Genomic DNA, 25,714 nt, shown 5'->3' with positions numbered 1-25,714 from the left:
GCGGCTGTGCTCCTGTGTGGTCTGTACAGCGCTATATAGAGGCGGCTGTGCTCCTGTGTGGTCTGTACAGCGCTATATAGAGGCGGCTGTGCTCCTGTGTGGTCTGTACAGCGCTATATAAAGGCGGCTGTGCTCCTGTGTGGTCTGTACAGCGCTATATAGAGGCGGCTGTGCTCCTGTGTGGTCTGTACAGCTCTATATAGAGGCGGCCGTGCTCCTGTGTGGTCTGTACAGCTCTATATAGAGGCGGCTGTGCTCCTGTGTGGTCTGTACAGCGCTATATAGAGGCGGCTGTGCTCCTGTGTGGTCTGTACAGCGCTATATAGAGGCGGCTGTGCTCCTGTGTGGTCTGTACAGCGCTATATAGAGGCGGCTGTGCTCCTGTGTGGTCTGTACAGCGCTATATAAAGGCGGCTGTGCTCCTGTGTGGTCTGTACAGCTCTATATAGAGGCGGCTGTGCTCCTGTGTGGTCTGTACAGCTCTATATAGAGGCGGCCGTGCTCCTGTGTGGTCTGTACAGCGCTATATAGAGGCGGCTGTGCTCCTGTGTGGTCTGTACAGCTCTATATATAGGCGGCCGTGCTCCTGTGTGGTCTGTACAGCGCTATATAGAGGCGGCTGTGCTCCTGTGTGGTCTGTACAGCTCTATATAGAGGCGGCTGTGCTCCTGTGTGGTCTGTACAGCTCTATATAGAGGCGGCTGTGCTCCTGTGTGGTCTGTACAGCGCTATATAGAGGCGGCTGTGCTCTGTACAGCGCTATATAGAGGCGGCTGTGCTCCTGTGTGCTCTGTACAGCGCTATATAGAGGCGGCCGTGCTCCTGTGTGGTCTGTACAGCTCTATATAGAGGCGGCTGTGCTCCTGTGTGGTCTGTACAGCTCTATATATAGGCGGCCGTGCTCCTGTGTGGTCTGTACAGCGCTATATAGAGGCGGCTGTGCTCCTGTGTGGTCTGTACAGCTCTATATAGAGGAGGCTGTGCTCCTGTGTGGTCTGTACAGCTCTATATAGAGGCGGCCGTGCTCCTGTGTGTTCTGTACAGCGCTATATAGAGGCGGCTGTGCTCCTGTGTGGTCTGTACAGCTCTATATAGAGGCGGCTGTGCTCCTGTGTGGTCTGTACATCGCTATATAGAGGCGGCCGTGCTCCTGTGTGGTCTGTACAGCGCTATATAGAGGCAGCTGTGCTCCTGTGTGGTCTGTACAGCTCTATATAGAGGCGGCTGTGCTCCTGTGTGGTCTGTACATCGCTATATAGAGGCGGCTGTGCTCCTGTGTGGTCTGTACAGCTCTATATAGAGGCGGCTGTGCTCCTGTGTGGTCTGTACATCGCTATATAGAGGCGGCCGTGCTCATGTGTGGTCTGTACAGCGCTATATAGAGGCGGCTGTGCTCCTGTTTGGTCTGTACAGCGCTATATAGAGGCGGCCGTGCTCCTGTTTGGTCTGTACAGCGCTATATAGAGGCGGCCGTGCTCCTGTTTGGTCTGTACAGCGCTATATAGAGGCGGCCGTGCTCCTGTGTGGTCTGTACAGCTCTATATAGAGGCGGTTGTGCTTCTGTGTGGTCTGTTCAGCTCTATATAGAGGCGGCTGTGCTTCTGTGTGGTCTGTAACAGCTCTATATAGAGGCGGCTGTGCTTCTGTGTGCTCTGTACAGCTCTATATAGAGGCGGCTGTGCTCCTGTGTGGTCTGTACAGCTCTATATATAGGCGGCCGTGCTCCTGTGTGGCCTGTACAGCGCTATATAGAGGCGGCTGTGCTCCTGTGTGGTCTGTACAGCGCTATATAGAGGCGGCTGTGCTTCTGTGTGCTCTGTACAGCGCTATATAGAGGCGGCTGTGCTCCTGTGTGGTCTGTACAGCTCTATATAGAGGCGGCTGTGCTCCTGTGTGGTCTGTACAGCTCTATATAGAGGAGGCTGTGCTCCTGTGTGGTCTGTACAGCGCTATATAGAGGCGGCTGTGCTCCTGTGTGGTCTGTACAGCTCTATATATAGGCGGCCGTGCTCCTGTGTGGCCTGTACAGCGCTATATAGAGGCGGCTGTGCTCCTGTGTGGTCTGTACAGCGCTATATAGAGGCGGCTGTGCTTCTGTGTGCTCTGTACAGCGCTATATAGAGGCGGCTGTGCTCCTGTGTGGTCTGTACAGCTCTATATAGAGGCGGCTGTGCTCCTGTGTGGTCTGTACAGCTCTATATAGAGGCGGCTGTGCTCCTGTGTGCTCTGTACAGCTCTATATAGAGGAGGCTGTGCTCCTGTGTGGTCTGTACAGCGCTATACAGAGGCGGCTGTGCTCCTGTGTGGCCTGTACAGCTCTATATAGAGGCGGCTGTGCTCCTGTGTGGTCTGTACAGCTCTATATAGAGGCGGCCGTGCTCCTTTGTGGTCTGTACAGCGCTATATAGAGGCGGCTGTGCTTCTGTGTGGTCTGTACAGCTCTATATAGAGGCGGCCGTGCTCCTGTGTGGTCTGTACAGCGCTATATAGAGGCGGCCGTGCTCCTGTGTGGTTTGTACAGCGCTATACAGAGGCGGCTGTGCTCCTGTGTGGTCTGTACAGCGCTATATAGAGGCGGCTGTGCTCCTGTGTGGTCTGTACAGCGCTATATAGAGGCGGCCGTGCTCCTGTGTGGTCTGTACAGCTCTATATAGAGGCGGCCGTGCTCCTGTGTGGTCTGTACAGCTCTATATAGAGGCGGCTGTGCTCCTGTGTGGTCTGTATAGCGCTATATAGAGGCGGCTGTGCTCTGTGTGGTCTGTACAGCACTATATAGAGGCGGCTGTGCTCCTGTGTAGTCTGTACAGCTCTATATAGAGGCGGCTGTGCTCCTGTGTGGTCTGTACAGCGCTATATAGAGGCGGCCGTGCTCCTGTGTGGTCTGTACAGCTCTATATAGAGGCGGCTGTGCTCCTGTGTGGTATGTACAGCGCTATATAGAGGCGGCTGTGCTCCTGTGTGGTCTGTACAGCGCTATATAAAGGCGGCTGTGCTCCTGTGTGGTCTGTACAGCTCTATATAGAGGCGGCCGTGCTCCTGTGTGGTCTGTACAGCGCTATATAGAGGCGGCTGTGCTCCTGTGTGGTCTGTACAGCTCTATATAGAGGCGGCTGTGCTCCTGTGTGGTCTGTACAGCTCTATATAGAGGCGGCCGTGCTCCTGTGTGGTCTGTACAGCGCTATATAGAGGCGGCTGTGCTCCTGTGTGGTCTGTACAGCTCTATATAGAGGCGGCTGTGCTCCTGTGTGGTCTGTACAGCGCTATATAGAGGCGGCTGTGCTCCTGTGTGGTCTGTACAGCTCTATATAGAGGCGGCTGTGCTCCTGTGTGGTCTGTACAGTTCTATATAGAGGCGGCTGTGCTCCTGTGTGGTCTGTACAGCGCTATATAGCGGCGGCTGTGCTTCTGTGTGGCCTGTACAGCTCTATATAGAGGCGGCTGTGCTCTGTGTGGTCTGTACAGCTCTATATAGAGGCGGCTGTGCTCCTGTGTGGTCTGTACAGCTCTATATAGAGGCGGCTGTGCTCCTGTGTGGTCTGTACAGCGCTATATAGAGGCGGCTGTGCTCCTGTGTGGTCTGTACAGCTCTATATAGAGGCGGCTGTGCTCCTGTGTGGTCTGTACAGTTCTATATAGAGGCGGCTGTGCTCCTGTGTGGTCTGTACAGCGCTATATAGCGGCGGCTGTGCTTCTGTGTGGCCTGTACAGCTCTATATAGAGGCGGCTGTGCTCTGTGTGGTCTGTACAGCTCTATATAGAGGCGGCTGTGCTTCTGTGTGGTCTGTACAGCTCTATATAGAGGCGGCTGTGCTTCTGTGTGGTCTGTACAGCGCTATATAGAGGCGGCTGTGCTTCTGTGTGCTCTGTACAGCTCTATATAGAGGCGGCTGTGCTTCTGTGTGCTCTGTACAGCTCTATATAGAGGCGGCTGTGCTCCTGTGTGGTCTGTACAGCTCTATATAGAGGCGGCTGTGCTTCTGTGTGGTCTGTACAGCTCTATATAGAGGCGGCTGTGCTTCTGTGTGGTCTGTACAGCGCTATATAGAGGCGGCTGTGCTTCTGTGTGCTCTGTACAGCTCTATATAGAGGCGGCTGTGCTTCTGTGTGCTCTGTACAGCTCTATATAGAGGCGGCTGTGCTCTGTGTGGTCTGTACAGCGCTATATAGAGGCGGCTGTGCTCTGTGTGGTCTGTACAGCGCTATATAGAGGCGGCCGTGCTCCTGTGTGGTCTGTACAGCTCTATATAGAGGAGGCTGTGCTCCTGTGTGGTCTGTACAGCTCTATATAGAGGCGGCTGTGCTTCTGTGTGGCCTGTACAGCTCTATATAGAGGCGGCTGTGCTTCTGTGTGCTCTGTACAGCTCTATATAGAGGCGGCTGTGCTCCTGTGTGGTCTGTACAGCGCTATATAGAGGCGGCTGTGCTCCTGTGTGGTCTGTACAGCTCTATATAGAGGCGGCTGTGCTCCTGTGTGGTCTGTACAGCGCTATATAGAGGCGGCTGTGCTCCTGTGTGGTCTGTACAGCTCTATATAGAGGCGGCCGTGCTCCTGTGTGGTCTGTACAGCGCTATATAGAGGCGGCTGTGCTCCTGTGTGGTCTGTACAGCGCTATATAGAGGCGGCTGTGTTCCTGTGTGGTCTGTACAGCTCTATATAGAGGCGGCTGTGCTCCTGTGTGGTCTGTACAGCTCTATATAGAGGCGGCCGTGCTCCTGTGTGGTCTGTACAGCTCTATATAGAGGCGGCTGTGTTCTGTGTGGTCTGTACAGCTCTATATAGAGGCGGCTGTGCTCCTGTGTGGTCTGTACAGCGCTATATAGAGGCGGCTGTGCTCCTGTGTGGTCTGTACAGCGCTATATAGAGGCGGCTGTGCTCCTGTGTGGTCTGTACAGCGCTATATAGAGGCGGCTGTGCTCCTGTGTGGTCTGTACAGCGCTATATAGAGGCGGCTGTGCTCCTGTGTGGTCTGTACAGCGCTATATAGAGGCGGCTGTGCTCTGTGTGGTCTGTACAGCTCTATATAGAGGCGGCTGTGCTCCTGTGTGGTCTGTACAGCTCTATATAGAGGCGGCTGTGCTCTGTGTGGTCTGTACAGCTCTATATAGAGGCGGCTGTGCTCCTGTGTGGTCTGTACAGCTCTATATAGAGGCGGCTGTGCTCTGTGTGGTCTGTACAGCGCTATATAGAGGCGGCTGTGCTCTGTGTGGTCTGTACAGCTCTATATAGAGGCGGCTGTGCTCTGTGTGGTCTGTACAGCGCTATATAGAGGCGGCTGTGCTCCTGTTTGGTCTGTACAGCGCTATATAGAGGCGGCCGTGCTCCTGTTTGGTCTGTACAGCGCTATATAGAGGCGGCCGTGCTCCTGTTTGGTCTGTACAGCGCTATATAGAGGCGGCCGTGCTCCTGTGTGGTCTGTACAGCTCTATATAGAGGCGGTTGTGCTTCTGTGTGGTCTGTTCAGCTCTATATAGAGGCGGCTGTGCTTCTGTGTGGTCTGTAACAGCTCTATATAGAGGCGGCTGTGCTCCTGTGTGGTCTGTACAGCTCTATATAGAGGCGGCTGTGCTCCTGTGTGGTCTGTACAGCTCTATATAGAGGCGGCTGTGCTCTGTGTGGTCTGTACAGCTCTATATAGAGGCGGCTGTGCTTCTGTGTGCTCTGTACAGCTCTATATAGAGGCGGCTGTGCTCCTGTGTGGTCTGTACAGCTCTATATAGAGGCGGCTGTGCTCCTGTGTGGTCTGTACAGCGCTATATAGAGGCGGCTGTGCTTCTGTGTGCTCTGTACAGCTCTATATAGAGGCGGTTGTGCTCCTGTGTGGTCTGTACAGCTTTATATAGAGGCGGCTGTGCTCCTGTGTGGTCTGTACAGCGCTATATAGAGGCAGCCGTGCTCCTGTGTGATATGTACAGATCTATATAGAGGCGGCTGTGCTCCTGTGTGGTCTGTACAGCTCTATATAGAGGCGGCCGTGCTCCTGTGTGGTCTGTACAGCGCTATATAGAGGCGGCTGTGCTCCTGTGTGGTCTGTACAGCTCTATATAGAGGCGGCTGTGCTCCTGTGTGGTCTGTACAGCGCTATATAGAGGCAGCCGTGCTCCTGTGTGGTCTGTACAGCGCTATATAGCGGCGGCTGTGCTTCTGTGTGGCCTGTACAGCTCTATATAGAGGCGGCTGTGCTCTGTGTGGTCTGTACAGCTCTATATAGAGGCGGCTGTGCTTCTGTGTGGTCTGTACAGCTCTATATAGAGGCGGCTGTGCTTCTGTGTGGTCTGTACAGCGCTATATAGAGGCGGCTGTGCTTCTGTGTGCTCTGTACAGCTCTATATAGAGGCGGCTGTGCTTCTGTGTGCTCTGTACAGCTCTATATAGAGGCGGCTGTGCTCCTGTGTGGTCTGTACAGCTCTATATAGAGGCGGCCGTGCTCCTGTTTGGTCTGTACAGCGCTATATAGAGGCGGCCGTGCTCCTGTTTGGTCTGTACAGCGCTATATAGAGGCGGCCGTGCTCCTGTGTGGTCTGTACAGCTCTATATAGAGGCGGTTGTGCTTCTGTGTGGTCTGTTCAGCTCTATATAGAGGCGGCTGTGCTCTGTGTGGTCTGTAACAGCTCTATATAGAGGAGGCTGTGCGCCTGTGTGCTCTGTACAGCTCTATATAGAGGCGGCTGTGCTCCTGTGTGGTCTGTACAGCGCTATATAGAGGCGGCTGTGCTCCTGTGTGGTCTGTACAGCGCTCTATAGAGGCGGCTGTGCTCCTGTGTGCTCTGTACAGCTCTATATAGAGGTGGCTGTGCTTCTGTGTGGTCCATACAGCTCTATATAGAGGCGGCCGTGCTCCTGTGTGCTCTGTACAGCGCTATATAGAGGCGGCTGTGCTCCTGTGTGCTCTGTACAGCGCTATATAGAGGCGGCTGTGCTCCTGTGTGGTCTGTACAGCGCTATATAGAGGCGGCTGTGCTCCTGTGTGGTCTGTACAGCGCTATATAGAGGCGGCCGTGCTCCTGTGTGGTCTGTACAGCTCTATATAGAGGCGGCCGTGCTTCTGTGTGGTCTGTACAGCGCTATATAGAGGCGGCTGTGCTCCTGTGTGGTCTGTACAGCGCTATATAGAGGCGGCTGTGCTCCTGTGTGGTCTGTACAGCGCTATATAGATGCGGCTGTGCTCCTGTGTGGTCTGTACAGCTCTATATAGAGGCGGCCGTGCTCCTGTGTGGTCTGTACAGCGCTATATAGAGGCGGCTGTGCTCCTGTGTGGTCTGTACAGCGCTATATAGAAGCGGCTGTGCTCCTGTGTGGTCTGTACAGCGCTATATAGAGGCGGCTGTGCTCCTGTGTGGTCTGTACAGCTCTATATAGAGGCGGCTGTGCTCTGTGTGGTCTGTACAGCTCTATATAGAGGCGGCTGTGCTCTGTGTGGTCTGTACAGCGCTATATAGAGGCGGCCGTGCTCCTGTGTGGTCTGTACAGCTCTATATAGAGGCGGCCGTGCTCCTGTGTGGTCTGTACAGCGCTATATAGAGGCGGCCGTGCTCCTGTGTGGTCTGTACAGCGCTATATAGAGGCGGCTGTGCTCCTGTGTGGTCTGTACAGCTCTATATAGAGGCGGCTGTGCTCTGTGTGGTCTGTACAGCTCTATATAGAGGCGGCTGTGCTCCTGTGTGCTCTGTACAGCGCTATATAGAGGCGGCTGTGCTCCTGTGTGGTCTGTACAGCGCTATATAGAGGCGGCCGTGCTCCTGTGTGGTCTGTACAGCGCTATATAGAGGCGGCTGTGCTCCTGTGTGGTCTGTACAGCTCTATATAGAGGCGGCTCAGCAGTGTGGTCTGTACAGCGCTATATAGAGGCGGCTGTGCTCCTGTGTGGTCTGTACAGCTCTATATAGAGGCGGCCGTGCTCCTGTGTGGTCTGTACAGCGCTATATAGAGGCGGCCGTGCTCCTGTGTGGTCTGTACAGCGCTATATAGAGGCGGCTGTGCTCCTGTGTGGTCTGTACAGCTCTATATAGAGGCGGCCGTGCTCTGTACAGCTCTATATAGAGGCGGCTGTGCTCCTGTGTGGTCTGTACAGCTCTATATATAGGCGGCCGTGCTCCTGTGTGGTCTGTACAGCGCTATATAGAGGCGGCTGTGCTCCTGTGTGGTCTGTACAGCTCTATATAGAGGAGGCTGTGCTCCTGTGTGGTCTGTACAGCGCTATATAGAGGAGGCTGTGCTCCTGTGTGGTCTGTACAGCTCTATATAGAGGAGGCTGTGCTCCTGTGTGGTCTGTACAGCTCTATATAGAGGCGGCCGTGCTCCTGTGTGGTCTGTACAGCTCTATATAGAGGAGGCTGTGCTCCTGTGTGGTCTGTACAGCGCTATATAGAGGCGGCTGTGCTCCTGTGTGGTCTGTACAGCGCTATATAGAGGCGGCTGTGCTTCTGTGTGGTCTGTAACAGCTCTTTATAGAGGCGGCTGTGCTTCTGTGTGCTCTGTACAGCGCTATATAGAGGTGGCTGTGCTCCTGTGTTGTCTGTACAGCTCTATATAGAGGCGGCTGTGCTCTGTGTGGTCTGTACAGCTCTATATAGAGGAGGCTGTGCTCCTGTGTGCTCTGTACAGCTCTATATAGAGGCGGCCGTGCTCCTTTGTGGTCTGTACAGCGCTATATAGAGGCGGCTGTGCTTCTGTGTGGTCTGTACAGCGCTATATAGAGGCGGCCGTGCTCCTTTGTGGTCTGTACAGCGCTATATAGAGGCGGCCGTGCTCCTGTGTGGTCTGTACAGCGCTATATAGAGGCGGCCGTGCTCCTGTGTGGTCTGTACAGCTCTATATAGAGGCCGCCGTGCTCCTGTGTGGTCTGTACAGCGCTATATAGAGGCGGCTGTGCTCCTGTGTGGTCTGTACAGCGCTATACAGAGACGGCTGTGCTCCTGTGTGGTCTGTACAGCGCTATACAGAGGCGGCTGTGCTCCTGTGTGGTCTGTACAGCGCTATATAGAGGCGGCCGTGCTCCTGTGTGGTCTGTACAGCTCTATATAGAGGCGGCTGTGCTCTGTGTGGTCTGTACAGCTCTATATAGAGGCGGCTGTGCTCCTGTGTGCTCTGTACAGCTCTATATAGAGGCGGCTGTGCTCCTGTGTGCTCTGTACAGCGCTATATAGAGGCGGCTGTGCTCCTGTGTGGTCTGTACAGCTCTATATAGAGGCGGCCGTGCTCCTGTGTGGTCTGTACAGCGCTATATAGAGGCGGCTGTGCTCCTGTGTGGTCTGTACAGCTCTATATAGAGGCGGCTGTGCTCCTGTGTGGTCTGTACAGCGCTATATAAAGGCGGCTGTGCTCCTGTGTGGTCTGTACAGCGCTATACAGAGGCGGCTGTGCTCCTGTGTGGTCTGTACAGCTCTATATAGAGGCGGCTGTGCTCCTGTGTGGTCTGTACAGCGCTATATAGAGGCGGCTGTGCTCCTGTGTGGTCTGTACAGCGCTATATAGAGGCGGCTGTGCTCCTGTGTGGTCTGTACAGCGCTATATAGAGGCGGCTGTGCTCCTGTGTGGTCTGTACAGCGCTATATAAAGGCGGCTGTGCTCCTGTGTGGTCTGTACAGCTCTATATAGAGGCGGCTGTGCTCCTGTGTGCTCTGTACAGCGCTATATAGAGGCGGCCGTGCTCCTGTGTGGTCTGTACAGCTCTATATAGAGGCGGCTGTGCTCCTGTGTGGTCTGTACAGCTCTATATAGAGGCGGCCGTGCTCCTGTGTGGTCTGTACAGCTCTATATAGAGGCGGCTGTGCTCCTGTGTGGTCTGTACAGCTCTATATAGAGGCGGCCGTGCTCCTGTGTGGTCTGTACAGCGCTATATAGAGGCGGCTGTGCTCCTGTGTGGTCTGTACAGCTCTATATATAGGCGGCCGTGCTCCTGTGTGGTCTGTACAGCGCTATATAGAGGCGGCTGTGCTCCTGTGTGGTCTGTACAGCTCTATATAGAGGCGGCCGTGCTCCTGTGTGGTCTGTACAGCTCTATATAGAGGCGGCTGTGCTCCTGTGTGGTCTGTACAGCTCTATATAGAGGCGGCCGTGCTCCTGTGTGGTCTGTACAGCGCTATATAGAGGCGGCTGTGCTCCTGTGTGGTCTGTACAGCTCTATATAGAGGAGGCTGTGCTCCTGTGTGGTCTGTACAGCTCTATATAGAGGCGGCCGTGCTCCTGTGTGGTCTGTACAGCGCTATATAGAGGCGGCTGTGCTCCTGTGTGGTCTGTACAGCTCTATATAGAGGCGGCTGTGCTCCTGTGTGGTCTGTACATCGCTATATAGAGGCGGCCGTGCTCCTGTGTGGTCTGTACAGCTCTATATAGAGGCGGCTGTGCTCCTGTGTGGTCTGTACATCGCTATATAGAGGCGGCTGTGCTCCTGTGTGGTCTGTACAGCTCTATATAGAGGCGGCTGTGCTCCTGTGTGGTCTGTACATCGCTATATAGAGGCGGCCGTGCTCATGTGTGGTCTGTACAGCGCTATATAGAGGCGGCTGTGCTCCTGTGTGGTCTGTACAGCGCTATATAGAGGCGGCTGTGCTCCTGTGTGGTCTGTACAGCGCTATATAGAGGCGGCCGTGCTCCTGTGTGGTCTGTACAGCGCTATATAGAGGCGGCTGTGCTCCTGTGTGCTCTGTGCAGCTCTATATAGAGGCGGCTGTGCTCCTGTGTGGTCTGTACAGCGCTATATAGAGGCGGCCGTGCTCCTGTTTGGTCTGTACAGCGCTATATAGAGGCGGCCGTGCTCCTGTTTGGTCTGTACAGCGCTATATAGAGGCGGCCGTGCTCCTGTGTGGTCTGTACAGCTCTATATAGAGGCGGTTGTGCTTCTGTGTGGTCTGTTCAGCTCTATATAGAGGCGGCTGTGCTTCTGTGTGGTCTGTAACAGCTCTATATAGAGGCGGCTGTGCTTCTGTGTGCTCTGTACAGCGCTATATAGAGGCGGCTGTGCTCCTGTGTGGTCTGTACAGCTCTATATAGAGGCGGCTGTGCTCCTCTGTGCTCTGTACAGCGCTATATAGAGGCGGCTGTGCTCCTGTGTGGTCTGTACAGCTCTATATAGAGGCGGCTGTGCTCCTGTGTGGTCTGTACAGCTCTATATAGAGGAGGCTGTGCTCCTGTGTGGTCTGTACAGCTCTATATAGAGGCGGCTGTGCTTCTGTGTGGTCTGTACAGCGCTTTATAGAGGCGGCCGTGCTCCTGTGTGCTCTGTACAGCTCTATATAGAGGCGGCCGTGCTCCTTTGTGGTCTGTACAGCGCTATATAGAGGCGGCTGTGCTTCTGTGTGGTCTGTACAGCTCTATATAGAGGCGGCCGTGCTCCTGTGTGGTCTGTACAGCGCTATATAGAGGCGGCCGTGCTTCTGTGTGGTTTGTACAGCGCTATACAGAGGCGGCTGTGCTCCTGTGTGGTCTGTACAGCGCTATATAGAGGCGGCCGTGCTCCTGTGTGGTCTGTACAGCTCTATATAGAGGCGGCCGTGCTCCTGTGTGGTCTGTACAGCTCTATATAGAGGCGGCTGTGCTCCTGTGTGGTCTGTACAGCTCTATATAGAGGCGGCTGTGCTCCTGTGTGGTCTGTACAGCTCTATATAGAGGCGGCTGTGCTTCTGTGTGGTCTGTACAGCGCTATATAGAGGCGGCCGTGCTCCTGTGTGGTCTGTACAGCTCTATATAGAGGCGGCTGTGCTCCTGTGTGGTATGTACAGCGCTATATAGAGGCGGCTGTGCTCCTGTGTGCTCTGTACAGCTCTATATAGAGGCGGCTGTGCTCTGTGTGGTCTGTACAGCGCTATATAGAGGCGGCCGTGCTCCTGTGTGGTCTGTACAGCTCTATATAGAGGAGGCTGTGCTCCTGTGTGGTCTGTACAGCTCTATATAGAGGCGGCTGTGCTTCTGTGTGGCCTGTACAGCTCTATATAGAGGCGGCCGTGCTCCTGTGTGGTCTGTACAGCTCTATATAGAGGAGGCTGTGCTCCTGTGTGGTCTGTACAGCTCTATATAGAGGCGGCTGTGCTCCTGTGTGGTCTGTACAGCGCTATATAGAGGCGGCTGTGCTTCTGTGTGCTCTGTACAGCTCTATATAGAGGCGGCTGTGCTCCTGTGTGGTCTGTACAGCGCTATATAGAGGCGGCTGTGCTCCTGTGTGGTCTGTACAGCTCTATATAGAGGCGGCTGTGCTCCTGTGTGGTCTGTACAGCGCTATATAGAGGCGGCTGTGCTCCTGTGTGGTCTGTACAGCTCTATATAGAGGCGGCTGTGCTCCTGTGTGGTCTGTACAGCTCTATATAGAGGCGGCTGTGCTCCTGTGTGGTCTGTACAGCTCTATATAGAGGCGGCCGTGCTCCTGTGTGGTCTGTACAGCTCTATATAGAGGCGGCTGTGTTCTGTGTGGTCTGTACAGCTCTATATAGAGGCGGCTGTGCTCCTGTGTGGTCTGTACAGCGCTATATAGAGGCGGCTGTGCTCCTGTGTGGTCTGTACAGCGCTATATAGAGGCGGCTGTGCTCCTGTGTGGTCTGTACAGCGCTATATAGAGGCGGCTGTGCTCTGTGTGGTCTGTACAGCTCTATATAGAGGCGGCTGTGCTCCTGTGTGGTCTGTACCGCTCTATATAGAGGCGGCTGTGCTCTGTGTGGTCTGTACAGCTCTATATAGAGGCGGCTGTGCTCCTGTGTGGTCTGTACAGCTCTATATAGAGGCGGCTGTGCTCTGTGTGGTCTGTACAGCGCTATATAGAGGCGGCTGTGCTCTGTGTGGTCTGTACAGCGCTATATAGAGGCGGCTGTGTTCCTGTGTGGTCTGTACAGCTCTATATAGAGGCGGCTGTGCTCCTGTGTGGTCTGTACAGCTCTATATAGAGGCGGCCGTGCTCCTGTGTGGTCTGTACAGCTCTATATAGAGGCGGCTGTGTTCTGTGTGGTCTGTACAGCTCTATATAGAGGCGGCTGTGCTCCTGTGTGGTCTGTACAGCGCTATATAGAGGCGGCTGTGCTCCTGTGTGGTCTGTACAGCGCTATATAGAGGCGGCTGTGCTCCTGTGTGGTCTGTACAGCGCTATATAGAGGCGGCTGTGCTCTGTGTGGTCTGTACAGCTCTATATAGAGGCGGCTGTGCTCCTGTGTGGTCTGTACAGCTCTATATAGAGGCGGCTGTGCTCTGTGTGGTCTGTACAGCGCTATATAGAGGCGGCTGTGCTCTGTGTGGTCTGTACAGCTCTATATAGAGGCGGCTGTGCTCTGTGTGGTCTGTACAGCGCTATATAGAGGCGGCTGTGCTCTGTGTGGTCTGTACAGCGCTATATAGAGGCGGCTGTGCTCTGTGTGGTCTGTACAGCTCTATATAGAGGCGGCTGTGCTCCTGTGTGGTCTGTACAGCTCTATATAGAGGCGGCTGTGCTCCTGTGTGGCCTGTACAGCGCTATATAGAGGCGGCCGTGCTCCTGTGTGGTCTGTACAGCTCTATATAGAGGCGGCCGTGCTCCTGTGTGGTCTGTACAGCTCTATATAGAGGCGGCTGTGCTCCTGTGTGGTCTGTATAGCGCTATATAGAGGCGGCTGTGCTCTGTGTGGTCTGTACAGCACTATATAGAGGCGGCTGTGCTCCTGTGTGGTCTGTACAGCTCTATATAGAGGCGGCTGTGCTCTGTGTGGTCTGTACAGCGCTATATAGAGGCGGCTGTGCTCTGTGTGGTCTGTACAGCGCTATATAGAGGCGGCCGTGCTCCTGTGTGGTCTGTACAGCGCTATATAGAGGCGGCCGTGCTCCTGTGTGGTCTGTACAGCTCTATATAGAGGCGGCTGTGCTCCTGTGTGGTCTGTACAGCTCTATATAGAGGCGGCTGTGCTCTGTGTGGTCTGTACAGCTCTATATAGAGGAGGCTGTGCTCCTGTGTGGTATGTACAGCGCTATATAGAGGCGGCTGTGCTCCTGTGTGGTCTGTACAGCTCTATATAGAGGCGGCTGTGCTCCTGTGTGCTCTGTACAGCTCTATATAGAGGCGGCTGTGCTCCTGTGTGGTCTGTACAGCTCTATATAGAGGCGGCTGTGCTCTGTGTGGTCTGTACAGCGCTATATAGAGGCGGCTGTGCTCCTGTGTGGTCTGTACAGCGCTATATAGAGGCGGCTGTGCTCTGTGTGCTCTGTACAGCTCTATATAGAGGCGGCTGTGCTCCTGTGTGGTCTGTACAGCGCTATATAGAGGCGGCCGTGCTCCTGTGTGGTCTGTACAGCTCTATATAGAGGCGGCCGTGCTCCTGTGTGGTCTGTACAGCTCTATATAGAGGCGGCCGTGCTCATGTGTGGTCTGTACAGCTCTATATAGAGGCGGCTGTGCTCCTGTGTGCTCTGTACAGCTCTATATAGAGGCGGCCGTGCTTCTGTGTGGTCTGTACAGCGCTATATAGAGGCGGCTGTGCTCCTGTGTGGTCTGTACAGCGCTATATAGAGGCGGCTGTGCTCCTGTGTGGTCTGTACAGCTCTATATAGAGGCGGCTGTGCTCTGTGTGGTCTGTACAGCGCTATATAGAGGCGGCTGTGCTCCTGTGTGGTCTGTACAGCTCTATATAGAGGCGGCTGTGCTCTGTGTGGTCTGTACAGCGCTATATAGAGGCGGCTGTGCTCTGTGTGGTCTGTACAGCGCTATATAGAGGCGGCTGTGCTTCTGTGTGGTCTGTACAGCTCTATATAGAGGCGGCTGTGCTCCTGTGTGGTCTGTACAGCTCTATATAGAGGCGGCTGTGCTCCTGTGTGCTCTGTACAGCTCTATATAGAGGCGGCTGTGCTCTGTGTGGTCTGTACAGCGCTATATAGAGGCGGCTGTGCTCTGTGTGGAGCCTGCACAGCTCTGTATAGAGGCGCGATACATGGTACGATATGGGGGGATATAACACTGGAGATACAGCTCTATATAGAGGCGCGATACATGGTACGATACGGGGGTATACAACACTGTTGGCTCTAGTCATTATCACTGCTCCGCCACATGAGGATTGGGGACGGGGCAGGAACACAGGGTCGCTCTGCACTAGTGGAGTTATCAGGAGGCGCAGGTAGAGAAGCAACGTCTGCCCACATTATACCCATCTAATGGACAGCGCCCATCACCGGCCCCAATCCCTGGAGAAAGGGCACAACAGCGGCTTGTATTCAGCATCTCTCGCTACAGACATGGAGGGTGGGGGAGGGGATAGTGTATAAGATCGGAGCAGTGAATGCGGGTGACACCACATCATAAACGTTTAGTGCCACTTATACCCACTGTGCCAACCCAATAAGATACTGTATTATTCGCTCTGGAAATCCATTACTAATATGACAGGAATATAACTCTGCGTTATACAAAACCTCCACTATTATACAAGATCTGCAGTTCTGCACAGATCAGTCAGAAGAGCCATTGGTTATGGAGGATACGGGATCGGAGGCGCTCACTTTTCTTGCAGCGCTCAGCACCGACCCGAGCTCCCTCTGAGAAAGGTCATAACAGCGCCTATTACTCGGCGCAAAGCCTCAAATCATAAACTACCAGTACCACTTATACCCAATGTACTAACATCCTGATACACATTACCCTGCCTATTGCTATATTTCCCATTAACACAACATGAAGAATCAGCGGCGCCAGCTCCTGTGAGGACGGGGCCAGCTCCTGTGAGGACGGGGCCAGCTCCTGTGAGGACGGGGGACAGCTCCTGTGAGGACGGGGGACAGCTCCTGTGAGGACGGGGTCAGCTCCTGTGAGGACGGGGTCAGCTCCTGTGAGGACGGGGTCAGCTCCTGTGAGGACGGGGTCAGCTCCTGTGAGGACGGGGTCAGCTCCTGTGAGGACGGGGGCCAGCTCCTGTGAGGACGGGGGCCAGCTCCTGTGAGGACGGGGGCCAGCTCCTGTGAGGACGGGGGTCAGCTCCTGTGAGGACGGGGGTCAGCTCCTGTGAGGACGGGGGTCAGCTCCTGTGAGGACGGGGCCAGCTCCTGTGAGGACGGGGCCAGCTCCTGTGAGGACGGGGCCAGCTCCTGTGAGGACGGGGCCAGCTCCTGTGAGGACGGGGCCAGCTCCTGTGAGGACGGGGTCAGCTCCTGTGAGGACGGGGTGGTGGCTCTTAGAAGAGCCTTTGTGTTGTGGAGGATGCGGGGTCAGCGGCGTCACTTGCCCTTCTTGCTGCTCTCCGTCTTCTTGGGCAGCAGCACGGCCTGGATGTTGGGCAGGACGCCTCCCTGGGCGATGGTCACCCCACCCAGCAGCCTGTTCAGCTCCTCGTCATTGCGCACGGCCAGCTGCAGGTGCCGGGGGATGATGCGGGTCTTCTTGTTGTCCCGGGCGGCATTGCCGGCCAATTCCAGGATCTCAGCGGTCAGATACTCCAGCACAGCGGCCAGATAGACCGGAGCGCCGGCGCCCACCCTCTCGGCGTAGTTGCCCTTGCGGAGAAGCCTGTGCACACGACCGACCGGGAACTGCAGTCCTGCCCGGGATGAGCGGGTCTTGGCCTTAGCTCGAGTCTTCCCTCCTTGTTTGCCGCGTCCAGACATTTTGTGCTGAGTGTTAAAATATCAAAGCCAGAAATTTCAAATATAACGCGTGTGCCGGCTCCGGCGTCTTTTATAAGCTGCTGCTCCGCCCTCCTCTCCTGTCATTGACTGAATCTGAAGTCATCCATGGAAATGAGACTTGTGGATCCACCAATAAGCTGCGAGGGCGGAGATCATGACGTCATATTGGTCACATGCTTTTCTTGCCCAATAGAACAGCGATGTGACAGCAGTGCTCATTTGCATGGCCGGGCTATAAATACGGCCGCTCTGGGAGGAGCAGGATCATTATTCTCTCTCCAGTGAAGACATCTTTCTGCTCTCATCATGCCTGATCCCGCCAAGTCCGCCCCAGCGCCCAAGAAGGGCTCCAAGAAAGCCGTGACCAAGACTCAGAAGAAGGACGGCAAGAAGCGGAGGAAGAGCCGGAAGGAGAGCTATGCCATCTACGTGTACAAGGTGCTGAAGCAGGTGCACCCCGACACCGGCATCTCCTCCAAGGCCATGGGCATCATGAACTGCTTCGTCGGTGACATCTTCGAGCGCATCGCAGGGGAAGCCTCCCGCCTGGCGCACTACAACAAGCGCCACACCATCACCTCCCGGGAGATCCAGACCGCCGTGCGCCTGCTGCTGCCCGGAGAGCTGGCCAAGCACGCCGTGTCCGAGGGCACCAAGGCCGTCACCAAGTACACCAGCGCCAAGTGATCACCACCGCTGCTCCCATCCCCCACACCACAAAGGCTCTTCTAAGAGCCACCACATTGTCTAATCTGAGCTTTATACTGGATGGTCTCTGTTTCTGGCTGTGGCAGTGATTGGCGCAGATCTGCGTTGCGATGGTCGCTACAGATGCAGTTTGTGTGTAACTGCACTACACAGAACTATGGGGTTATATGGTAATGTCAGTATACAAAACTATTTGTAGATAATGACGGTGTAGAGCATATGGGGACTATAGTATTATATGGGGATATATATCAGTATATACTGTAGTTGTATAAAGATTTGTATGGCGTTTACTAGAAGGCTGGGAACTTCGCAGGCACAAAATCGTTAATAAATCGTTTGTGGGAGGAGCTGAAGCGCTAATGAGTGCTGATTGGCTGAGCGCTGAATATGAAATTCCCGCCCTATGGCTGAGAGTTTCCGCTCTTTGTTCTCGGTAACACGCGGTGATTGATATGTCCGCACTATATTGCTGTATACAGCGCTGTATGGATTTTTTCATATTATAATACTGGACTGTTTGGAGTAACACTGAATATGGAGTAACACTGAATATTAGAGTATCACAATATTTTTTTGGTATGTAAGCAATTGGGAATAAAAAAATAACTTAAATATATTAAGACTCAAAGTCCTAATTTTCCCCCGTGAATACATAACCAGTTATGGACGAATAGGAACAATTTGGGTATTTATATCAGAGTATTTTCAGCTTGTCAGATTCTCTCCAAAAGAATTGCTCAGATATTGCTTGGTCTGTAGAACCTTACTGTTGCTTTTTTAGCCTAAAGTATCATATGGTTAGGCAATATATCAGACTATTAATACCTCCTATTGCTATAGAACACCTGGCAGGAGTATAATGGGGTATAATGTCATGGCCCGTCCTCTGTCAGAAGCATGGATCAATGTTACCTTAACGTAGGGCATGGGGTATGTGAAATTCCACAATAAACTTATTAGAGCCCGAGGTAAGGATCCATAAACGTGCTCATGCTCTCCTTCCCGACGCGTTTCCTCTTTAGTGATTTATCAGGGGAAATTTTTGGAGTCTTAGGGTATGTGCGCACGTTGCTTTTTACCTGCTTTTTACCTGCTTTTTCTTCTGCGCTGTTTAATGCCAAAATGGATGAGTTCTTCTATTCAAGCAAAGTCTATGGGAATTTGGGTTTCTTGTTCACATTATGTTGTTCAAAATGCTGCCTTTTTGTGGCCGAACTTTGGTCAAAAACTCAGCTTTGCAGTGCAAAACCCAAATGGCAAAAACAATAGACATGTTGCTTCTTTGAAAAGCTGAGTTTTTGACCAAAGTTCTGCCTCAAAAAGGCAGCATTTTGAACAACATAGTGTGAACAAGAAACCCAAATTCCCATAGACTTTGCTTGAATAGAAGAACACATCCATTTTGGCATTAAACAGCGCAGAAGAAAAAGCAGCAAAAAAGCAGGTAAAAAGCAACGTGCGCACATACCCTTAAGGCAGCATGGAGCTTATTAATCCCTGTGCATGAACCTCCATGTCACGCTGCATCAGGGGCCGCTGCATCCATGGACTCTATGGAAAGCGCAGCCTCTGATGCAGCGTGACATGGAGGTTCATGCACAGGGATTAATAAGCTCCATGCTCCCTTAACAAGCCTCAAAAAAGGTCCCCTGATAAATCACTATAGAGGAAACGCGTCGGGAAGGGAATACAAAATTGAATATTACTACGGTATGAAAAAGCATTATATGAGTGTAAAAAGTACAATATGGGATGTAAACAACATGGAAGGTGCACAGCAGTGTATGGCCCTGTATGGATGGATATGGGGAGCACTGAGGAGTATATGGGGGTAACAGACCTATGTGTTGCCCCTGCTGTGTAATTATACAATGTGAGGTTGCTGCTGTAGAGAGGAGCGGATGTGGCGATATTCGGGCTGTGAACTCCGTTGACCTGATTGCTGGACTGTCCTGCCGCCGTGTCCCGCAATCCGGCAGAGGTGACCGGCGGTCACATTATACCCTGGGAGTCTCCAGGTGTGAACTCCGGTGACTTCAGTGACGTCACCGCTCCTCACAGCCGAGGTCTCCAGCTGCTGTCAGTGTCCCAGAGGCTGTAGTGATCGGTCATATTTGGCCTTCATTGCAGCATCTGGATGTAGCAGAAAAAGGAGCGACGTGGCACATTGTTTGGAGCTTGGATTATGTCGGACCTGCAGGGGTGTTTTGGGGGATAATAGAGTGAGCGAGGGGGTATGTATATTTTATTTCAAATAAAGGACTTCTCTGGGTGCTTGTGTTTATTTTCTTTACTTACAGGGTTGGTAATAGGGAGTATTATAGACGCCTTCCCATTACTATCCGAGGACTTGATGTTAGCTTTGATTTTTAACAAATCACAGCTGACATCATCCCCATATATTACCCCGGTAGCCACTGCATCATGGCAATCGGGATGAGCGGGGTAAAGTCAGAATTGGAAATTTTAATGGGATGTAAAAATTCTGGGGTGGCTGCAGGCTGATATTTTCAGGCTGGGAGGGGTCAATAGCCATGGCAATTTCCACCCTAATAATACCAGCCCCCAGCTGTCTGCTTTACCTTGGTTGGTTATAAATAATCGGGAGACCCCAAGCCTTTTTTTTTACATTAAATAAAAAATGTGAAATATGGGAATTTTTGCAGTTTTGCTGCTATTGGAAAAAAAGAAATACTTGGATTACAAATTGGCCAATTGTGTAACATTGACAGCCAATGACAAGACGTACCTCGCTATTGTCAAATTTATTTTCCGATAGCAGTAATGCAGGGCAAAAATTCCTATATTTCATGTTCACATATTTTAGCTTTACAGATTAGATTTTTATTGAATTTTCTGTGTGCACCTGTTCACACCTACTGGATGTGCTGCCAATTTTTTATATTAGTATTTTTTTTTTTATATTATTTCCTTAAATAACTGCATTGGGATCTCCTATTTTTTTTATAACCAGTCACTGTAAAGCAGACTGCTGGGAGTTGAAGCCTGTAGCTGCTGCTTTACCTGAGCTGGCTCTCATAAATAGGGCAAAAGCCTGTTTTTTGGGGGGGTTTTTTAAGTGGTGAGCCAGCCAATCACAATCATGCCGATATTTGCTCATTGCATATTCACTGCACTGAGGACCTGGAAGCAGAGGGAACTCCGGAGACATCAGTTTTGGGGAAAGGTGAAAGGAGTATCAAGCAGTGTGTGCAGTGACATCAGGAGGTCAATCGGAGTATCAAGGGACTCGGGGTGACCTTCTGACGACACCCCTATGCCATCTGCACTACCGTGGGTGTCACAACAGTGATTTCACAGGTTCATCAGAGTTCATTGTGAACTCCAAAGAACCCGTGAGATTACTGTAGCGACACCCGCGGTAGCCCGGATCTCATGGGGGTGTAATCAGAAGGTCATCCGAGTTCATTGTGAACTCTGATTAACTCGTGAAATCACTGCTGGGTCCACACACTCACTCTGCTGGAGGCGCTCCTGCGTTGACCTGGGCTGACCATACTAATTGAATTATTGCAGGCTCAGGATTAGGAACAGAGTGTATCTTTTTGGGGAACCTTGTGGGACCTCACCATGGATTAGAGGATTTTTTGTGTTTTTTTATGTTTAGAAAACAAATACATTGGTGAACGAGGTCTGGAGGGTTTTTTTTGTTCAAATTGTCTTTTTTATTCTCCTTTCAACTACTGGATTAGTAATGGCGGTGTCTGCTAGACGTCACCCATTACTAATACCAGAGCTTGATGCAGGCTGGAGATGGCATCAACCCCACAAATATTACTCCATTTACCACTGCAATGGGAAGAGCCCGGTCCAGCACCAGAATTGGCACAACTAATGGATGCACAATTTCTGGGGCTGCAAGCTGCTATTGTTAGGATAGAAAGGGCAAAATAACCATGGTCCTTCCCACCTTAATAATATCAGCCCCCAGTTGTCTGCTGTAACAGGGCTGGTTTTAGTAAAATGGGGGTGACTCCCATGTTCTAACCCATTAACGATGGGTTAACATTGAAAAATACATTCATTTCAGTATCGTGCATTTTTACCGATACCTGTCACACGTATGACACATGTAAGATCATACCGGTACGTGTGGCTTCCACCTGTTTATTAAACACGGAAATCTGAAAGGGGCCTAACATCACAATGTGGAAAACCTTATATAGTGCTGTATGTTCCCTATATAGTACTATATATACCCTTCATATAGAGCTGTATACTCATAATGCTGTGCACCTTCCATAAAGAACTGAATATCATCCATTCATATAAAGCTGTATAATCTCCATCCATATAGTGCTGTATACTCTCTATATAGAACTATATACCACTATATCACTGATCGCTGTGATCCTGACAGGACCGGAGCTGCAGGGAGTAAATCCAGCGCCACAGGATCTCCTGCTCCAGCGTCACACAATCCGATCACTGCACCCGACACAGCAGGAATTAATACAGAGGGATAATAAGGTTTAGAGGGAGGACAATTTAGTGCAGAAAGCGCTAATCAGAAAGTATGAGATTACTCCTGAGTGAATGAGATTCGGAGTCACCACCAGACTCCGGAGACACCGCACAATGAGCCGCTCTCAATACAGGGAGAGATTGAAGTAAACCGCGGGCGCGATACTACAGATACAGGCAGAGCTGCGGAAAGTAAGAACAGAAGAGGAGCCTCCGCAGCGCCGCCCGTCACATGTAGAGACCGCGCCCCGGACACTGCGGGGAAAGCGGCAGAATCAGAGGCCAGGAATCAGCTCGTCTGAGGGAGGATTTGGTGGCTCTGAAAAGAGCCTTTGTGTTGTGCTCGGGGGTGCGGGACAGATCTACGCCCTCTCCCCGCGGATGCGGCGGGCCAGCTGGATGTCTTTGGGCATGATGGTGACCCTCTTGGCGTGGATGGCGCACAGATTGGTGTCCTCGAACAGCCCCACCAGATAAGCCTCGCTGGCCTCCTGCAGGGCCATGACGGCCGAGCTCTGGAAGCGCAGATCGGTCTTGAAGTCCTGGGCGATCTCTCTCACCAGGCGCTGGAAGGGAAGCTTCCGGATCAGCAGCTCGGTGGATTTCTGGTAGCGGCGGATCTCCCGGAGAGCGACTGTCCCCGGCCGGTAGCGATGCGGCTTCTTCACTCCGCCGGTGGCGGGAGCGCTCTTCCTGGCGGCCTTAGTGGCCAGCTGCTTGCGGGGAGCTTTCCCTCCGGTGGATTTACGGGCGGTCTGCTTAGTTCTGGCCATAGCTCTGTAGAGAAGAGAACAGGAGTGATGAGAGGAGCGGCGGGAGCAGAGTATTTATCCTCCTGTGCGCGTCCTCATTGGTCTGTGAGAAACACGCCCCCTGCACGCTATTGGTTAAGATACATAAAATAGAATCTGATTACTAATAATCATCTGATGTTTCTGACTAATCATTCGTCCTAAGAAGATCATCCCCTCCCCCACAATAGTCCGCCATGTACTGTAGTAGCCATGATGCGCTCAGCAGCTCACACGCTTTTCCCGCCGTTCTAAATCACAGATGTCACATCCCGGCTACACGCGGCTCTGGAGCAGCCGCCACCGATGTAACTGCAGCTCCATCTCCCCGCACACAGCGCTGTACAGTGCAGCCCCCGCATTATCACTACATCCCCGAGAACTCTGCTCCCGACATCCAGACACGGGTTATTAGTATCAACCGCCCCCTGTACACAAGATCACCGCCCAATCTACATAGCGATAAATCCGGCACAGATCATACAGAGGGGACAAGGTCGTGACACTGATCATACAGCTCTGCAGGACAAGGTGGTGGCTCTGATCATACAGCTCTGCAGGACAAGGTGGTGACACTGATCATACAGCTCTGCAGGACAAGGTGGTGGCTCTGATCATACAGCTCTGCAGGACAAGGTGGTGGCACTGATCATACAGCTCTGCAGGACAAGGTGGTGGCTCTGATCATACAGCTCTGCAGGACAAGGTGGTGACACTGATCATACAGCTCTGCAGGACAAGGTGGTGGCACTGATCATACAGCTCTGCAGGACAAGGTGGCGTCACTGATCATACAGCTCTGCAGGACAAGGTTGTGACACCGATCATACAGCTCTGCAGGACAAGGTGGTGGCACTGATCATACAGCTCTGCAGGACAAGGTGGTGGCTCTGATCATACAGCTCTGCAGGACAAGGTGGTGGCACTGATCATACAGCTCTGCAGGACAAGGTGGTGGCACTGATCATACAGCTCTGCAGGACAAGGTGGTGGCACTGATCATACAGCTCTGCAGGACAAGGTGGTGGCACTGATCATACAGCTCTGCAGCACAAGGTGGTGACACTGATCATACAGCTCTGCAGGACAAGGTGGTGGCACTGATCACACAGCTCTGCAGGACAAGGTGGTGACACTGATCATACAGCTCTGCAGGACAAGGTGGTGACACTGATCATACAGCTCTGCAGGACAAGGTGGTGTCACTGATCATACAGCTCTGCGGGACAAGGTGGTGGCACTGATCATACAGCTCTGCAGGACAAGGTGGTGGCTCTGATCATACAGCTCTGCAGGACAAGGTGTGACACTGATCATACAGCTCTGCAGGACAAGGTGGTGGCTCTGATCATACAGCTCTGCAGGATAAGGTGGTGGCACTGATCATACAGCTCTGCAGGACAAGGTGGTGACACTGATCATACAGCTCTGCAGGACAAGGTGGTGACACTGATCACACAGCTCTGCAGGACAAGGTGGTGGCACTGATCATACAGCTCTGCAGGACAAGGTGGTGGCACTGATCATACAGCTCTGCAGGACAAGGTGGTGGCTCTGATCATACAGCTCTGCAGGACAAGGTGGTGGCACCGATCATACAGCTCTGCAGGACAAGGTTGTGGCTCTGATCATACAGCTCTGCAGGACAAGGTGGTGGCACTGATCATACAGCTCTGCAGGACAAGGTGGTGGCACTGATCATACAGCTCTGCAGGACAAGGTGGTGACACTGATCATACAGCTCTGCAGGACAAGGTGGTGGCACTGATCATACAGCTCTGCAGGACAAGGTGGTGGCACCGATCATACAGCTCTGCAGGACAAGGTGGTGTCACTGATCATACAGCTCTGCAGGATAAGGTGGTGGCACCAATCATACAGCTCTGCAGGACAAGGTGGTGTCACTGATCATACAGCTCTGCAGGACACGATGGTGGCACTGATCATACACCTCTGCAGGATAAGGTGGTGGCACTGATCATACAGCTCTGCAGGACAAGGTGGTGGCACTGATCATACAGCTCTGCAGGACAAGGTGGTGGCACTGATCATACAGCTCTGCAGGACAAGGTGGTGGCACTGATCATACAGCTCTGCAGGACAAGGTGGTGGCACTGATCATACAGCTCTGCAGGACAAGGTGGTGGCTCTGAGAAGAGCCTTTGTGGTAGGACAGACCGGCTCCCGCTTATTTCTTGGCCGCGGGCTTCTTGGCTTTAGTCGCCTTCTTAGCCGGACTCTTGGCAGCTTTGGGTTTTGCCGCCTTCTTACCCGCCTTCTTACCCGGACTCTTCGTCACCTTCTTGGGCTTTGGAGCGGCCTTCGGCTTCTTGGGGCTCTTTGCCGCTTTCTTGGCGGCTGCTGCGGGCTTCTTGGCCTTTTTCGGGCTTTTCTTGGCCGCGGCCGGAGCCTTCTTGGGCTTCTTCGGAGATTTGGCCGCTTTCTTGGCTGCCGGCTTCTTAGGCTTGGCCGCAGCTGCTGGCTTCTTCTTGGCCGCTTTGTCCTTCGTCTCCTGCTTCTTGTTCAGCTTGAAGGACCCGGAGGCGCCGCTGCCCTTCACCTGGAGCAGGGAGCCCTTGTTGACCAGAGCCTTGATGGCCAGCTTCAGGCGGCTGTTTTTCTTCTCCACATCGTATCCTCCGGCAGACAGAAGCTTCTTCAGGGCGGCCAGAGACACCCCACTGCGCTCCTTGGAGGCGGACACGGCTTTCATGATCAGGTCGGAGGCGCTGGGACCGGAGGATTTGCTGCTTTTCTTGGCGGCCCCGGATTTCTTCGGCGCCTTCTTAGCTTTGGCGGCCGGTTCGGCGGGAGGAGGAGCGGCGGCCGGTGCGGTCTCTGCCATCGTGTGAGCGGGAAATAAGCACAAAAATCTCCTGAGAGAAAAATACTGAGGCCGGAGCTGGAGGCGCCTGTTATATATACAGTCTTACTGTGGTCAGCTGTGTCCCAGATAAAATACACAGCAAAGTGAGACGCAGTCAGCTGTGTCCCAGATAAAATACACAGCAAAGTGAGACGCAGTCAGCTGTGTCCCAGATAAAATACACAGCAAAGTGAGACGCAATTAGTTGTTCAGTCTCAGTATTAGCACTTGCAATTTATTTATTTATAGTCAGGGTATTTTTCATGCAATTTTCTCTTTGTTTTTTTTCTAGTCTTAATG

The 25,714-nt window shown here is 52.8% G+C and overlaps 3 protein-coding genes across 3 annotated transcripts; 1 reads left to right on the top strand and 2 right to left on the bottom strand.

The window, feature by feature from the left end:
- The first annotated feature begins 16,867 nt into the window (after window positions 1–16,867).
- On the top strand, window positions 16,868–17,807 carry LOC142302609 (histone H2B 1.1). The gene has a single exon (XM_075343713.1). It carries the CDS (start codon window positions 16,868–16,870, stop codon window positions 17,246–17,248), a length of 381 nt encoding a protein of 126 aa, XP_075199828.1. The 3' UTR covers window positions 17,249–17,807.
- Window positions 17,808–22,119: 4,312 nt separating this feature from the next.
- On the bottom strand, window positions 22,120–22,536 carry LOC142302616 (histone H3). The gene has a single exon (XM_075343720.1). The coding sequence runs from the start codon at window positions 22,528–22,530 to the stop codon at window positions 22,120–22,122; it is 411 nt and encodes a 136-aa protein (XP_075199835.1). The 5' UTR covers window positions 22,531–22,536.
- Window positions 22,537–24,736: 2,200 nt separating this feature from the next.
- On the bottom strand, window positions 24,737–25,393 carry LOC142302600 (histone H1.01-like). Its single transcript, XM_075343703.1, has one exon. The coding sequence runs from the start codon at window positions 25,391–25,393 to the stop codon at window positions 24,737–24,739; it is 657 nt and encodes a 218-aa protein (XP_075199818.1).
- Between the last annotated feature and the right edge of the window lie 321 nt (window positions 25,394–25,714).

Source organism: Anomaloglossus baeobatrachus, chromosome 4 (genome assembly GCF_048569485.1).
Source record: "Anomaloglossus baeobatrachus isolate aAnoBae1 chromosome 4, aAnoBae1.hap1, whole genome shotgun sequence".
NCBI lineage: Eukaryota > Metazoa > Chordata > Amphibia > Anura > Aromobatidae > Anomaloglossus > Anomaloglossus baeobatrachus.
This window is presented reverse-complemented; position numbering and strand designations above follow the sequence as displayed.